This window comes from Anas acuta, chromosome 14 (genome assembly GCF_963932015.1).
Source record: "Anas acuta chromosome 14, bAnaAcu1.1, whole genome shotgun sequence".
NCBI classification, from domain to species: Eukaryota; Metazoa; Chordata; class Aves; order Anseriformes; family Anatidae; genus Anas; species Anas acuta.
The window spans coordinates 4,588,037-4,602,702 of NC_088992.1; the positions used below are offsets into that span (position 1 = coordinate 4,588,037).

At 43.5% G+C, this 14,666-nt stretch overlaps 1 protein-coding gene and 1 long non-coding RNA gene across 21 annotated transcripts in view; one reads left to right on the plus strand and one right to left on the minus strand.

Annotated features, from left to right (window-relative positions):
- LOC137864354 (uncharacterized) overlaps positions 1-12,819 on the minus strand; it is a 48,017-nt gene extending 35,198 nt beyond the window's left edge. For 4 of the 17 annotated variants that reach the window (XR_011101439.1, XR_011101432.1, XR_011101441.1 and 1 more), the window contains exon 1: positions 868-1,505. This is a non-coding gene — a long non-coding RNA (uncharacterized lncRNA). Of the gene's footprint in view, positions 1-867; positions 1,507-7,164; positions 7,287-12,682 lie in introns of those variants that run through there. The other 13 variants (XR_011101443.1, XR_011101437.1, XR_011101434.1 and 10 more) reach the window with 10 other exon arrangements.
- Positions 1-14,543, plus strand: part of MYOT (myotilin) — a 29,247-nt gene extending 14,704 nt beyond the window's left edge. The window contains exons 1-10 of one of the 4 annotated variants that reach the window (XM_068698422.1): positions 1,511-2,930; positions 4,404-5,003; positions 6,673-6,823; positions 8,250-8,348; positions 10,184-10,233; positions 10,761-10,893; positions 12,042-12,249; positions 12,714-12,879; positions 13,388-13,521; positions 13,953-14,543. In XM_068698422.1, the coding sequence (XP_068554523.1) occupies positions 4,570-5,003; positions 6,673-6,823; positions 8,250-8,348; positions 10,184-10,233; positions 10,761-10,893; positions 12,042-12,249; positions 12,714-12,879; positions 13,388-13,521; positions 13,953-14,125 (1,548 nt within the window). In that variant the 5' untranslated portion in view covers positions 1,511-2,930; positions 4,404-4,569 and the 3' untranslated portion in view covers positions 14,126-14,543. Of the gene's footprint in view, positions 1-1,510; positions 2,931-4,403; positions 5,004-5,048; positions 5,904-6,672; positions 6,824-8,249; positions 8,349-10,183; positions 10,234-10,760; positions 10,894-12,041; positions 12,250-12,713; positions 12,880-13,387; positions 13,522-13,952 lie in introns of those variants that run through there. The other 3 variants (XM_068698421.1, XM_068698423.1, XM_068698424.1) reach the window with 3 other exon arrangements.
- Positions 14,544-14,666: the final 123 nt, after the last annotated feature.

Below are 14,666 nucleotides of genomic sequence, written 5' to 3' on the forward strand. Positions count from 1 at the left end.
CAGAGTGCTTTCAGTTGGCAGCAATACTGAACCGCATTTTGGAAGGCATTTACATGCCACAAGGTACAAAGAAAAAACTATTAGACTTTCTAGAAGTATCCAGCTCTGAGCACTTAAATATTTTTGAAACACGCAGCCTTATTGTCATGTGCTTTGAAATATTGTGAATGGGACTCAACATTGTTGCTGTTAAATTAAGCTATCATCTCTAATGATTAGCTGTTATTTTTAACTGCCTTGGTAAAAAGATTCAGCCATATAACTCTATCACGTACATGGTTGAAACTGTTACTGAAGACAAAAAGAAATACTGACGAGTACCACGATGAATGAATGCAGTCCCTGTATTCATACTTCTCCAAACTATTGCTTAGCAACGGTCACTCTACAAAAGCTGGAAAATGCAGTTGGAGAAGACTGCAGCTACTTCTTTCAAGGCTTTTGTAGCTACAGGTTACAGCATCCTTCTCAACAGCCTTAAAAAAGCAGAGCAAAACCAGCCCCTGCTAGACTCTGTACAGATTATCATCTTTATTAAAGCCAGTTAACCCAAGCAAAGAAGAGGTTTCATGCATTAAGTATACTGCCAGGTGTTTTAGGTAGTTTTTACAAATGCTTAGTAAATAAACAGAAGATTTGTAGCTTTTTCTAGACCTTCATTACTATATCACTCAAGAAACTAGGAGAACCTGATCAGATGCAGTGCGTCACTGCTCATAGAAAGGAAACTGAAGCAGTACAGAAAAGCTAACCCCTAACAGTGCTGCTCAAGGTACTATTAAGTTACCCCCAACATAAGCTATTAGATTCAGTCCTCTGCCTTTTTTTATCGCTTGAGCTTCTAGCTCTTTCAAGTTTTTTTCCTACCTTCTGGATGTCACTTTTTCCTGTTCCTTCTCATTCATACAAGTCTCCCGGTTGCGTTCAGCCTCTTGAGTGTACGAAGCTGTCCTCAAATTGATGCCTTGCAGCCAACTTCAGTTCTGAAACGAATGCACTGCACCCTCATTGAAGTCCCCGGGAAGCCAGAGAGCCTGTCTGAGCACAGAGCTTGACCTTTAGCATGCTCACAGCTTCCTACACCACAAGCGATCATGCTACACTTACTGTCTTTTATTTACTTTTTAAAGTACTCAACTCCCTCTGGACAAACTACGTGATTTTTTTTTTTTTAATAAAAAATAAAAAGCAACAACAAACAAAATAACCTCTCCAACATCCAGGGACACGCTTCCTCCCTTAATCACTTTCATCAGGAGGAATTTAAATAAATTAGCACTCAATTAACACCTGCTGTGTAGATTTAGTTCACAAATACTGAGTTGATGTTTAAATACAAACCCTAAATGTGGATTAACTCTTGAAGACGGCTGTGCTGAAAGACTCACCAGTATGGTGAAGGGAGAAAAGAGAAAAGTTAAAGCCCACACACAGCCTGAGCTGCTGTGCTTACAGGGCTGGAGGTTTTTTAAACAATAGTGTGCATGTTAGGCAACAGTTGCTAAAGTATAATTAAGACACTTAAACACTATAATGATAATTTAAGATGTAATTAAGCAATAAAGCCTTTGATCAAAGGGATACAAATCACCTAATCTACCAGCAGGATCTGTTGTTCTGGTGAAAACAGTCTTGCTGGATATTTAATTCCAAGTTAACACACATAATGCCCACAAATAGCAATACACCATCAAATAACATCTCACCATCAAGTATACTTAATTTGTGTTATTCAGTGAAGGACTGATGCTTCAGGCTCACATCTGATTATTTCACCCCCACGAGTGATGCCACCGTTTTCGACTGTGCAAGGAGCCGTGCCCTGGGTACCGCTGCACACTACGACCGATGGGTGCTGCTGCAGGGTTACTTCACCTGCATTCACCTCGAGCTTTCGGTATCTGCTGCCTTTAAGCCTTAAAAGCAGCACCAAGTTTTATCAATACCGGGACAATTAGCTGCTGTAGCTAACAGTTATGGGACATGGAGAAAGAAGGAGTTTCACTGAGATGCTTAACAAAGCAGGATTTGGGGTGTCTCAGCGTGTTGCAGCAGCCCTCTGCTGCTGCCTGCTACAGGCAAAAGCTGCTCTTCTGTTCAGCACCTGCAGACTTCTTCAGTTCTTTGCTTTCTCCTGCTTACTCCCAGGATGTCGCAGGGAACAAGGCTGACCCTCAGCAGTTTATCAGTGGGGAGAGCCGGGAGCTCCATGCCCGCTGCTGCTGCCAGCTTGGGCAACCCTGGAAAACCAGAGCCTTCAGAAACAAAGCCTCAGCTGCTGACTGCATGGAGTGGGATCAAACAAATACCTGGGCTTTGGGAACACCCATGGCTGCTCCAAGTTGTGAACCCGACAGCGAAGCCAATCATCCCACAGCAGGCATGCAGGGTTGAGCCCCACGGAGCCATCCCAGCACCGGCCCTGTAGGAGGGCCCTGTCTCACCTCCCCAAGTGAGCGGGGTCTGGGCCTCCCTCCTGGAGGGGCTCAGCTCCTCCGTGAGCCTTGGAAGCCCAGCCTGGCAGTGGGGCATGGACACAAGGACCTGGGGATGCTAGGGCATGGGGTGTAGAGATGCAAGGGCATATGGCACGGGCACAGGACACTGATGCAAGGGCATGGTGCCTCCATGCAGGCAGGTTTTACTGCTGCCCACACTACGTGATTTGCTGACCACAGGCACCTGCCAAAAAATGAGGTTCTGGCCCTTAAATGAAGTGCCCCGAGAGAGCTGAGCTGGTGGAGACTCTTATTCTGACACTGGTGTAGCAGGAGGACAGGCAGGTCCAGCGGTGTCATTTGTTGGCAGCACATTAAAGTCTCTGGTCTTATAATGCTACGCAGAGGGCTACTATGACAGTCTGTGTCAGTGAATGACGGCCCCTTCCCAAAATACTGGTTAAAGCCCAGGTGACAACCTCTAGGCTGTAGGTAAGGTCCTTTTTTTTCCATCATTTTTTATTTCAAATCTGCTACTGAGCTGGCATGAGAAATTGCAATGCGATGGGTAATACTAAGATAAAAATGTACCTTTAGGGTACCGTGGGTGTAAAGACGGGAAAAATGTTTGTTTGTTTTTTACAGAAAGGAAGTGTTTCTTACTGCTCTTTGTTTTCATCTGGTAAAGTCAAAAGTTTACTGTTTGTTTTCCAATCAAGGTGGAATGATTTGAGGGAAATGCAACTTATCCCTTGCTGCGACGGGTGGATCTGTGCATCATGGGGCAGTGTTCGTTTAGTATCTTATTTTACTGCGGTATTCTAGAAAAGAAAGTGAAGGTGACTTGCTGTACAGAGCCTGTAGATGAAATGAATGAACCTGTACACAGGCAGTGATATCAAAGTGGTACAAAAACAAGATTCGACCTTTTTTTTTGCACTAGTGAATGAGAACGTAGTTTGGATATGCTCCAAAAATTTGAGCTGGCTTCAGATTCCAAGAACACGACAAGGGGAAAACTAGGGAATTTTTACTACAAAACCTGTTTAGTTACTGTTAATTTACAACTAATATTGGCAACTACTTGTAGGAAATGAAAGCTTTAAATCCTCATAAAACAAGAGCAATGTCTTCAGCTGATCTCCCCCCAAGGAATTTCTGACCCTGTGGATCCCTTCTTTGGGCTCTCCAATGAGAGGAATACAATATACTGTGTATATATAGCAGCAAAACAGCTGATCTCAGTGGGGCAAGATTACAATTTTTTCCAGCACATGTAACTGTGTGGATTTACATTCTCATTTTTTATTAGTAGCTTTTCATTTATTTGAGGAGGAGTGGGGGCTGGTGTTTATTTATCCTAGAGCTGAAGTTAGTTGTCAGTCTCAACAAATTTAGTAAGTTTGCTTAAATGAAACATTCCCCTTCTGTAAATTGATGGGATACCAGGCTAAGATATCAATGACTTCCAAAATAAATAGAGGACCTCTGAGCTGCTTGGCGTGCCCTACTTTATTCTGTGGCTATGTCATTCTGGCAATTATTAGCCACAACAGCAAATCTCAGGAAATCTCTTTGAACAGAAAAACACCGTCCTGACATTCCAATCTGAAATCTCAATTTGATATAAGAAGTTCTGAATTCAAGAACTTAGTGATGGGTTGTTGCAACAAGCCAATTGCTATTTCTTTCAGAAATTACTGGGCTCTTGCAGATATGATAGCTATGGTGAGCACTGCAGCTGGGTCTGATGGAGTGCGTGACTTGTTCTTTTAACCTGAAACATTTGCATAGTTTTGAAATAGCTCTAATCAATCCTAAATTGTCTTATTTTAAGCTTAAGCTTTAATTGTCAACTGCCTGAACATAGAATTCTTTAGACTGCTAATGACTGCTCACAACACGGTATTTTTGCAAGTTAAATTGTGACGTACAATTTACTTTATCTGTATTGTCTTCCTTAAGGGAAAATCCACACCAAGACAGCCTCTATTCTGCAAGGCCAGGGTTCCATTCTATCCAGGAGCCCAGTCAAGAAAGCTTTCGTGGCCTACCAGCTAGTTTTTACCCGCCACCTATCCAAAGCCAGTTATCACCAACAAAAACCCAGGACAGTCGTGAAACTTCTCCTATGAGTGCCCATAATTTCCCATCCGTTTCCTCTATGTGCCAACCAACCATGTTTAACTACGAACGTCCAAAACACTTTATCCAGTCTAAGAATGTGTGTCAAGGGCAACAGCAGCCTCCGGGACCTGCAACCTCTACAGAGCCGAGCAGACAAATCAAACAGTCCTCCATTCTAATACAGCCTCGTAACCCTAGTGGGCAGAAATTCTCCTCCTCGTCATCGCTGAGCTCTTCAATCACGCTCTCCTCGCCTTCCTGTAGTGCCCCTAAGGAATCCACATATCCCGTCACGCCTGCGTCTGCGCAGTCTCCTGCTAGCTCATCATCCGGGCAACGGCTTATATCCATGCCTAACCAACCCCCCGCAGCATTCCTGTGCTCAGTGCTACCCTCGCAGCCTGATTATAACAGCCAAACTCCTCCTGGGGAACCTCAGTAAGTATACACAGGCTGCTAACTTCCCCTCGCTTTCACCTGGCCTGGCCTGGCCTCTCCTGCACACTGACCAACCCGACCCCAACCCGGCCAGCTTGGCCGAAGCCAATGGTCCAGTTCCCATTGACTTCTGATGCGCGAGGCAGGGCTTTGCATGCGTGAAGTGAGGCAGGTTAGGAGGCTAAGTGCTTGCCTTTGGTGTCTCTGTGGGATAGATGGGTGTAAATGAGGAATTGAACTGCCCAGCAGCCACGCCACTGGCTGTTGCACGTTTGTTGGGCTCGGTTTGAATGGTTTAGTGTGATTTGATGGGAATCACTTGTTTAACGGTATCCAGAGCAGAAGATAGGCGGCCATCTCAAATGGACTTCTCTCAACACACATGCCTTGTGAACAGCGAGGAAGGCAGCAGTATGTTTCACATACAAACAGCATTAAAATTCCTAGTAAGTCTCAGCAGAATTTTCAGGCTCTACATCATGATCATGACTTCCCTACAATACAGTTTTCATTAATCATACATACTAGCAGAAAGGCAGCCACTTCAAAATTTTACCCCTTAAGACCAAAGACCAAATTCTTTCCTGAATAAGTATTGTATCATTTTGCCTTTGGGCTGCAATCCAAATACCTCCCAAGGTCAGTGAGATCTCAAAGGGAGCTGGGTCTTGCCTTCTCACCAACTTGTACTCCTGCCAACATTAGCTGGAGGTCCCAGGGAAAGTCAGTGCAGAAAATCCAGCAGAGGGTATTAGGAAGGTGATAGGGGCAGGGGGCTCATGCTGACCTGGGTATAAATACAGGTTTAAGTGCCAGTTTGTATTCAGGAAACCTGAATGTTTCTGGACTGGTCTCTTTCTGGTTTTTGGGTGTTTTCTCTGACCACAGCACTGTGGGAAGGTAAGACCAAGTGGGCTAGCTGAGACACTGAGAAGTGCTTTTTAGAAGTCCTGCAGGAGTCCTTGTGGGTTAGGTATGCATCTGGAGTAACTGCTGGGATTTGTGTATGTGGGGGGAGGTTGTTTTCATAGCAAAGGTTGTTTTCATGGCAAGACTTGATCATCTCTTGACTACGGATTACATGAGCAGGTTATGTGGTGATCGTAGCACGGGCACCTTAAGACCCCAGTGGGATAAGCTTAGTTATTGAACATCTGAACAGAAATGCCTTCTGGGGCCCTGAAGAAGAAGATAGTAAATCATTTGTTCACACATAATGAACTTGTTTGTGACCCTGCTGTGGATTTGCAGCACCAAGAGCTTTTTTAGCAATTGAAATTGCACAGGAGTGCAGTTCTCGAGGGAGAACTTGCTCCTGGAGAGACTCTCCAGGAGCTCAATGGAGCTCTCAAAACACTGCTAGCCCAGCTGCATGCATTCAAACCAGGACAGAGGCCACTGCAAGATTTAGGAATGCTGAATGGTGACCCACAGCAAGCTACTGTGACAGTGCACAGTGCTATGGGATGACACTGAATGACTTGACTTGATAATGATGCTTCCCCTTAAGTTTTTCATCCTCAGTCATGCCACCTAGCCTATCTCCCAAATTCTTTACAAGTTCCTTTGAACCACGGTTTCTAGGTAGCAGTTTCACATTTTTGTGTCTATAGTGAACAGCCAAGCGAGCCTACAGGAATAACTTTGTTTTCTCTCCCTGCACGAGTAGTTACTCAAAGCCAATGTATAACAAACAAGCTAGCATTAACTCTATGCAGAAGACATCTGACCAAGAAATTCGAGGAACAAAAGAGGCCCTCATCCAGGACTTGGAAAAGAAACTCCGATGCAAAGACAACCTCCTCCAGAATGGCAACCAGGTAAGGGAAAGCTGCTGATTATGGAACCAGTTTGCTCTGCCCAGGTTTCACTCTGCATTCTAATCCTGGGGTTGATAAGCCACTGAAATTATTAGAAACTTGGAGAAATACCGATACTTAAAAGCTTATTCTAGAGAGTACCACCACCGCATGTGGTACACCTCTTTGATTTCTTTTTATATGAACAATAACCAATCAAAGAAAACATGTGACCTTTTATGATAAAGTCTGTGAGATATAAGAGGGTTTTATACTCAGTGCCTATCTATTCATTCTGTGAAGGGACAAAATACAATCTTCATTATCAAGAAATCCGAACCTTGGAGACAAATATTGCTTACCAGTTGGGAAGCACATTACAACAAGCTGGAGTAAGCAGGTCTTTAATGCAAGTTGCAACCTTCCTGCTGGTTGGAGCCAGACTAGTAAAATCCCAGTGTTTATGGTTCCAATCTTCTTTTCCCTGAAATAGAAATGAGTTTTGCCATTACTGTCAGTGGAAAAAGGCTTGTATCATATACATATATATAGTCGTAAACATTGAAGGAAAAATAATGTCAGGTCAAATATGAGTTAACGTGTCCCTAACAGGAATGTCCTATCTGCTGTAAGAAAGTTTGCCATTGCAAGCCAGCCTTTCTTCCCATAGGAAGCCAGACTAAAAATAAGGCTTATGCAATCACCCCTGTGTGCCCTCCTCCCCTTGTCCTCCAACAACGTCTGAACCAACTGGCCACACTTCAGCCACACTTAATCTCAGCAGTAATGATCTCTGGGATATTATGCTCTCGCAGGTTTTGCAAAAGGTCTGTCTTGCTCTCTTCTAAGGAAAAGTCCCCCAGGCCTTCTCAAATTCTTATCTACACAGGAGTAATCACGTATATGTCCTGTACATGAGATAAATTTATTCAGTTTGTCCTCACCTCACAAATCCAACTTAAAACTTGTGGGAAGCCAAGTTTCAGGTGTTTTGGTGCTTGTAGGAATAACACATGGGAGTAGGGGACAGTAGCATCTAGCCTCTAGCTCCTGAAGTAAATCCACAGCTGAATGACTTGGGAAGTTTTCCCAGTGCTAACAGAAAGGTACCCTGGGACTTACTCTGGCTTCCGAGATAATGCCATCAGTTACCCATAAATAATCCCAGCGCAGAAAAAAAAGAGGCGTGGAAGGCCACAGATGGCATTAGAGAGGCTTTGATGAACAGGCAGTTTAATCTTTTATGCATTTCAGTGCTGTATATATTGAGGCTGACTTCAGTAGGCATCACGGACTGCAAACCCACTAGAACAGAAGTAGCGTTTCTGTTCAGCCACTGCTTTCGCTGACGACACCCTGACTTTGTGGCATATTAATGCACTTTTACGAGATGAACTGAAATAGTAAATGGACTTAGGACAAGAATTCCTCTCTGCTCGGCTTTTAGCGATTAACTTATGAAGAAAGAATGGCTCGCAGGCTGCTAGGACCAGAAAACGCTGCATCTGTGTTTGAAGCACAAAGTGAAGATATGCAGAACGCACAGGTAAGCGGGGCCTCTCTCTAGAGCAGTAATTCCCTGGTGGTGGTGCTGTGAACTGCTTATACTTAACAAGGATGGATGGGGAGATGGTGTTTTCCTGGTACCAGTGCAGGAGAGGGGAGGGAAGAGCTTTTGCTAGCAGATCTCTGTACAGTTGGGATTTGGGTTTGGGGGAGATGGTGGTGGAGGGGGGGCGGTTTAAGCACCGAATGCTGGCAGTACTTCCACCATCCCCTTGCTGGGCCTGATCTGTAGGAATGACCTCTCTAGGGAGGAATTGCAACAGCTGCTACCCAGCCTCAGCACTCTGCCTGTGACAGGCAGGGAGAAGCACAGCGAGGGATCCAGGTACCCACTCTAATAGGCTGAGTTCTGCCTTGGCCAGGACAGCAAGACTTACACCTGTCACTGTTTGGAGTCGGTGACATTGACTACAGGAGGTCAGGGCTGTGGGGTGGGATTGGTTGGGTTTTATCCCTTCCAGAAGCTTGCAATCGTTAACAGAAGACAAAGCAGTTATTTTAGCAGCCCACATGCTGATAGCCAAGAATCTGTTACTACTGGCATGTTCAAAAACATTTTAGTCAGGGACTTGCATCATTCATTGGTTATTCAGAACAGGCCAATTAAAAGCTCTCTCTGGCACTTCTTTGATCAAAGTTGCTGGGAATATCTGTGATGTGGCACTGGACACCTGTGCTGCCAAAGAAAACATCCCTCCTGCTGCATGCATGCAGAGAGCCAGCAGGCTGGCATTCATCTTTCCAAATGCAGTTAGCAAAACTCTTCAATGCAAGAGACACTTAAGATCACAGCAAGGGTGGAATACACAGTTTGAGCTATTTCTCCCCAGCAATCACCTGACAAAAGCAGACAAGAAAGGAACATGATGGATGTCAGAGAGGAAGCGAGACCTCATTTTATTTTGCATAAAAATGCTCCATAGGAAATGGAAGGAGAAATTGGCTTATGTTTAGATTTATTTTTTTTTTAATTCATTATTGTATTCACTGATTCATTCAGGGAATGAAGCTGAAACTTTATTTAAAGCTAAATCTTTACTTACGTGATGCTTGCCCTGAACTGAAAGTTGATTCTGTGTTTGAAGTTTAAACCCAGGCTTAAGTGTTCCACAGGAATGGGCTACGGAGTGTAGAACCGAGCACTGTAATGGCAAACACCCCAAAAATGTCCGTGTAGCATTTCCTCTGCTTGATTCCCTTGCTAAAACGAGTCACTGGTGATAAACTCTGCTTATATTTTTCAAATATCCAAGCTTCTATCAGGAATCAGTCCTGGGTACTTTAGCAGATTTACTCATGTGATTGTGGAGCTGTCAGTAAGCTTACTTGGTGCTGTGATGTAGAAAGAAAAATATTTTCCAGCTCCGCATGTGTTCACTGCTAGTGGTACCATATTTAAGTGGGCACAATACTATGTTCTTGCCAGTGATTCCACTTCTATTCCTGCTATTGGGAAGGACATTCTGTACTTAGCTCTCGTTTTAGATACTGCCAGCAGCACTGCTCCCCTCTAACAAAGGTTATTGGCTTGCCAAAGGCCCAGTGTGCCAAATGAAGCTGCTGCACCTATCACCTGTGCAGAGTGACAAGAAGCTGGTCTATTAATAGGACTTGTTGCTAGCACGGCAAAAAGTCTAGGGTGAAAAGAGAGCATGTTAGCATATGATGCAAGTTTCTTTACATCTTAACCCAGCAACTTCTAAGTATTCAGTGTGCTTTAAGGAGCAGTTTATTAACTCAAAATGGCTTCTCATTTGGTTTATAGGTTAAACTTCCTCTGTAAATTAATTCACCTTTTGTCTTCCTCTTTCCAAGCACCAGAACGCAGAGAACATCAGGCTGCAGGTTCCTACAACACATGTAAGGTAATACATAAACCTGTGCTGTGCTACTCTTCGAGACCTTATTTCAAGTATTTCTAGACAATGCTAGCATTCCTTTACTTTTCATTTTTCCAGAAGTAGTAATTACTAAACTCATTTACTTCCTTTCAACTAAAATGCTACCATTTGTGGATGGCTGCTGAAGCCTGTGGTGTTAATACAGTCAATTCTAAGCATAACACTAAATTTTGAAAGACTTGTATCTAGGGCAAATATGTGTCATAGTCTAGAAAATATATTTCTAGTCAAAGCAAGGCCCAACAATGTAAATGATAAAACACAGCCCACGTTGTTTGGATATTAAGCCAAAGATGAGTTTTCCTATGTTATGCTTCTGTGTTAAACTGAATAACTTCAGCAAGATAAGTGGTTCATCAATACTCATGCCTTACAGCTAAAAAACGACCAGAATTGTACTGCTGGGTTCCCAGGCCTCCTGAGTGACTCAGCACTGCAGTGAGATCTGTGCTATAGTAACTTTCACACAACTGTTACTGTCCTCATTTTAGGAGCAGACCATCCTCGAGAGGAGACGAACGTGGACATGACGCAATTCAGGAAAAGTTTTTTCAGCCACGTTTCACACAAGTGCCAGAGGATGTCATTATTGAGGAGGGGCGATTCTGCAGGCTCGACTTCAAAGTAATACCAGCCTTTCCCTTTCAGTCCCCCTAGTTGTGTGGTGTGTGTGGCACGAACAGATCTGAGCTGCAGTGCCTTTGTGGCTTGATGAGCCAGAGCACTACCAGCAGGTTGCACAGGGTCTCTCCAGGCAGTGTAAAGCTGGTAACAAGATCGGTAAATGTGTCAATGTTTTCCCTTGGAAAATGTAAGTGGGATTAGTGGCATAAGAGTATGGCTAGAGCTAAGTGGTGGTAAATATGGACCACCACAGAAGTAGTCCATAGGTCACTAGAGCTCAGTGCAAAGACTGAATATTAAGACCTTGTTTCAAGAAATCTTTTAGAGAAGTGACCTTGTGCTCTCCACTGGGACACCCACTGGCTTCAGTGGAATGGAAACCCACCCAGCACAGCCTATGTAGGAGAAGGCTGCCTGCTTTTAATGAGTCTTCTATACGGCTGTAAGTGTGCCCTGGCTGGAGCAGGTATCTGGCAAGGAAATGTACTAATTACAAACAAATAGAACAGCAGAGTGGCCTGAGACTGCACGGTAACTGTGCCAACCCTAGGGTAAGAAAGTACCTGGCACTTGCACATATGCAGCTTTATTGCAAATATTGTTTTCTGATTGTGGCATGACTTGTTTTTTTCCCAATAGCATCCAAGAAGATTTCCAATCCCTTGCCTTAAATAGCCAGGCAATACCTTAACGTAACCTTTAACCATTTTGCTGCGATGTGACAGATGCGGATGTTTCTGTCTGTGATGGACAACCTAGAGCATGTATGCAAGACACAGTTTGTTTACATACTTTATCAAAATTGTACAAATTTCGGCACTGCTACAGTGCTAGCTGTGAGATTAGATAGGTGAGTTTGCTCCCTCCATGAACCCACAATGAACATCTTTGACTTAAACCTATTTTATGGGATGGGAACAACAGGGGTTTGCAGGAACAGCATCCACTGTCTTGCAGCAAGAGCTCATCTCTGCACAGCACTTCACGAGCCTTCCTCTCTGCGCAGCACCACATTAATATTCAAAAATCAACTTTTTGCAGTATGACCATGACTTGATCACCTATATACCTCAATCTCTAAACAGCATTGAAGAGTTTGTATCATTTTAAAGCTTTTTAACTCTTTGCTGCTTTTCTTCCCTTCACAGGTTAGTGGGCTGCCAACCCCAGATGTGATGTGGTATCAGAATGGAAGGATGGTACATCAAGACCAGTTTCATAAAATGATCGTGTCAGAAAAGGGATTCCACTCATTTATTTTTGAAGCGGTCAAATCATCTGATGCAGGAACATACGAATGTGTGGCTGTCAACCGTGCAGGAGAAGCATCTTTTGCAGTAAAAGTGGAAGTAATTGGTAAGACAGAGAGAACTGATGATTATCAGACATGGAAAAACGCAGTCATCTAGCACCGCCTTCTGTGTGTTTGGGATATTAAAGCAATTACAAACTAGAGGCAGATCTCCAGATCTTCAGGCTCAAAGTATAACAAACCCTTTACCTTTTCCAAGACTCTTTTAATATATACATTTGGGGTGAAATATTTCTTCAAAGCTCTTGTAGTGGGGGATTTAAACTTAGTGTGATATCCAGAATTTGGGAGTTGCTCATTTCCTAGAACTGACAGCGACTCTCTTAAAATGGATTGTCTACTACACCCCTATGCACATAGGAATGAATTACCCGTAGGCTAAGAAGTTGCTGTAGGGAATGTGTCCTCCTAAATTTAGCATTTTGAAATCTTAAAAAAAAAAAAAAAAAAAGCCTGATAATAATGTTCAATACTTACAGTAACTCCTCCTCTTTCCTCTTTAATTTAGCAAAAGAACATCACACACCTCCAACTTTCATCTTCAAGCCACAGAGCAAAAAGGTTTTTGAAGGAGATACAGCCAGACTCGAATGCCAGATCTCTGCCATCCCAACACCTCGGATTTACTGGAAAAGAAACAATGAAATGGTACAATATAATACAGACCGAATAAGGTATCCTACTAATGAGTTGGCTATTAGTGTGTTAGGAAAACAATAACCAGTGTTTAAGTCAAATTTGAATTAGCTGCTTAATAAAAACAGCAGCTGGGGAGCTAGATATGCCCCTCGTTTATGAGGCATGATGAACCAGCCCATGTGCTGGACAGGCATGATGCTCAGAGCATTGTTTTGAGGACAGAAAATGCTGTGACCAGATGCCACTGGATTCCAACAGCAGTTACACAGCTCAGTGAGAAGCATGGCTATGGCACCAAGAAATGCAGCGTTCATCACGCTCTGAGATTATGGGGACTGCAGAAGGGTTGTGGTGCCACCAGAATGCTACCAAGATGTGAATTATTGGCGGCTTGTAATAAAAATGCGGTGTTAACATTTAAATAGTTAGCAGTGCCCTGCAAGAATTGTTGAGAGCTGTCACAGCTCCTCACATGTAACCAGATAATGTTTTCTCACCTTCCCCCTCCAAGCACTTACATGTGAATATCCACATTTTTTTCAGCTTGTTACATGACAACACTGGAAGGATTTGCCTCCTGATTCATAATGCAAACAAAAAAGATGCTGGTTGGTACACAGTGTCTGCTGTCAATGGAGCAGGAGTGGCCACATGCCATGCCAGACTGGAGGTTGCAAGTAAGTACCACTTTGCGGTGCTGTAACCACAACTTGGACAGCCACTGGCACCTGTATTCCAAATGGACCCTGATGGTTAACCTACCAAAGCTTGGGCTGTTGGGAGGACTTCCTTCCCAGGATAATGAGCTAAAGAAAAAGTAACTAGCCCAAGAAAATCACACATCTGTGCAATACTATGTGATGAGTCTCTTACAAATGGTTTGCATCTGCTGCCTGTCCTGCTAAAGTCTACACTTTGACAGATACCAAGGAGGGTGAATGTTGTCCTTCCCATAAATTTCCAGCTTGTCTGTTAAATTCTTCCTAAGGGTTGGCTGTTCTATGTTGCAGATAAAAACAAACAAACAAAAAAAACAATTGGGTTGCTATACCCTGGGTCTTTCCACAGTCTGGGAAGACACTGAAAGAGGCTTTTTTCTCTCTTCCAGCACATGCAAACAAGCCAGTTCCAGCCCCAAAGCAGTTACGGGTTCGACCAACTTTTAGCAAGTATTTGGCACTTAATGGCAGAGGACTGGACGTGAAACAAGCTTTCTCACCAGAAGGAGAGTTTCAGCGTTTGGCTGAGCAGTCTGGACTGTATGAAAGTGACGAACTTTAACTGGAAATGAAGAGGAAAACTCACACCTCTAAGAGACAGTTACTACATAGAGTAGTTAACCGATGGTTGCTCTGATTAGCAAAATACCTATCTACATACTTCTACTTTGACTCTTGCACATTCTGTTGTTCCCCTTTTACCTGTTAGATTTTATTTATATGGGTTGGTGAATATAGCCATTTACTGAGTATTGTATTTTAACTATACAGGCTAAGAAAGCAGGGCAATTAGATTTTACAGGTGTAGGTGGTTTTAGCTCCACCTGTGCTTGGTTACTTGCTAAAGTAGATTGGTTTGTACTGCTTCTCTAATATCACTCTTGATAATAGCAGAACTCTGTAATGTCTGAATACTAAAACCAAATGGCCTAGAGTGTTTTTATGAGGACTGCATAGAGGCAAATAAAACTTTAAATATCTACCATGGGCTATGACTCTTCCTTGATCTGTTAAAATGCAGCTACAGCTGCCTGGCACCACATCCAGCCCAGCAAAGCCCAGTTCTTACCCTCCTGGCTCTGTGGGGGTTCCTCCTGTTCCTC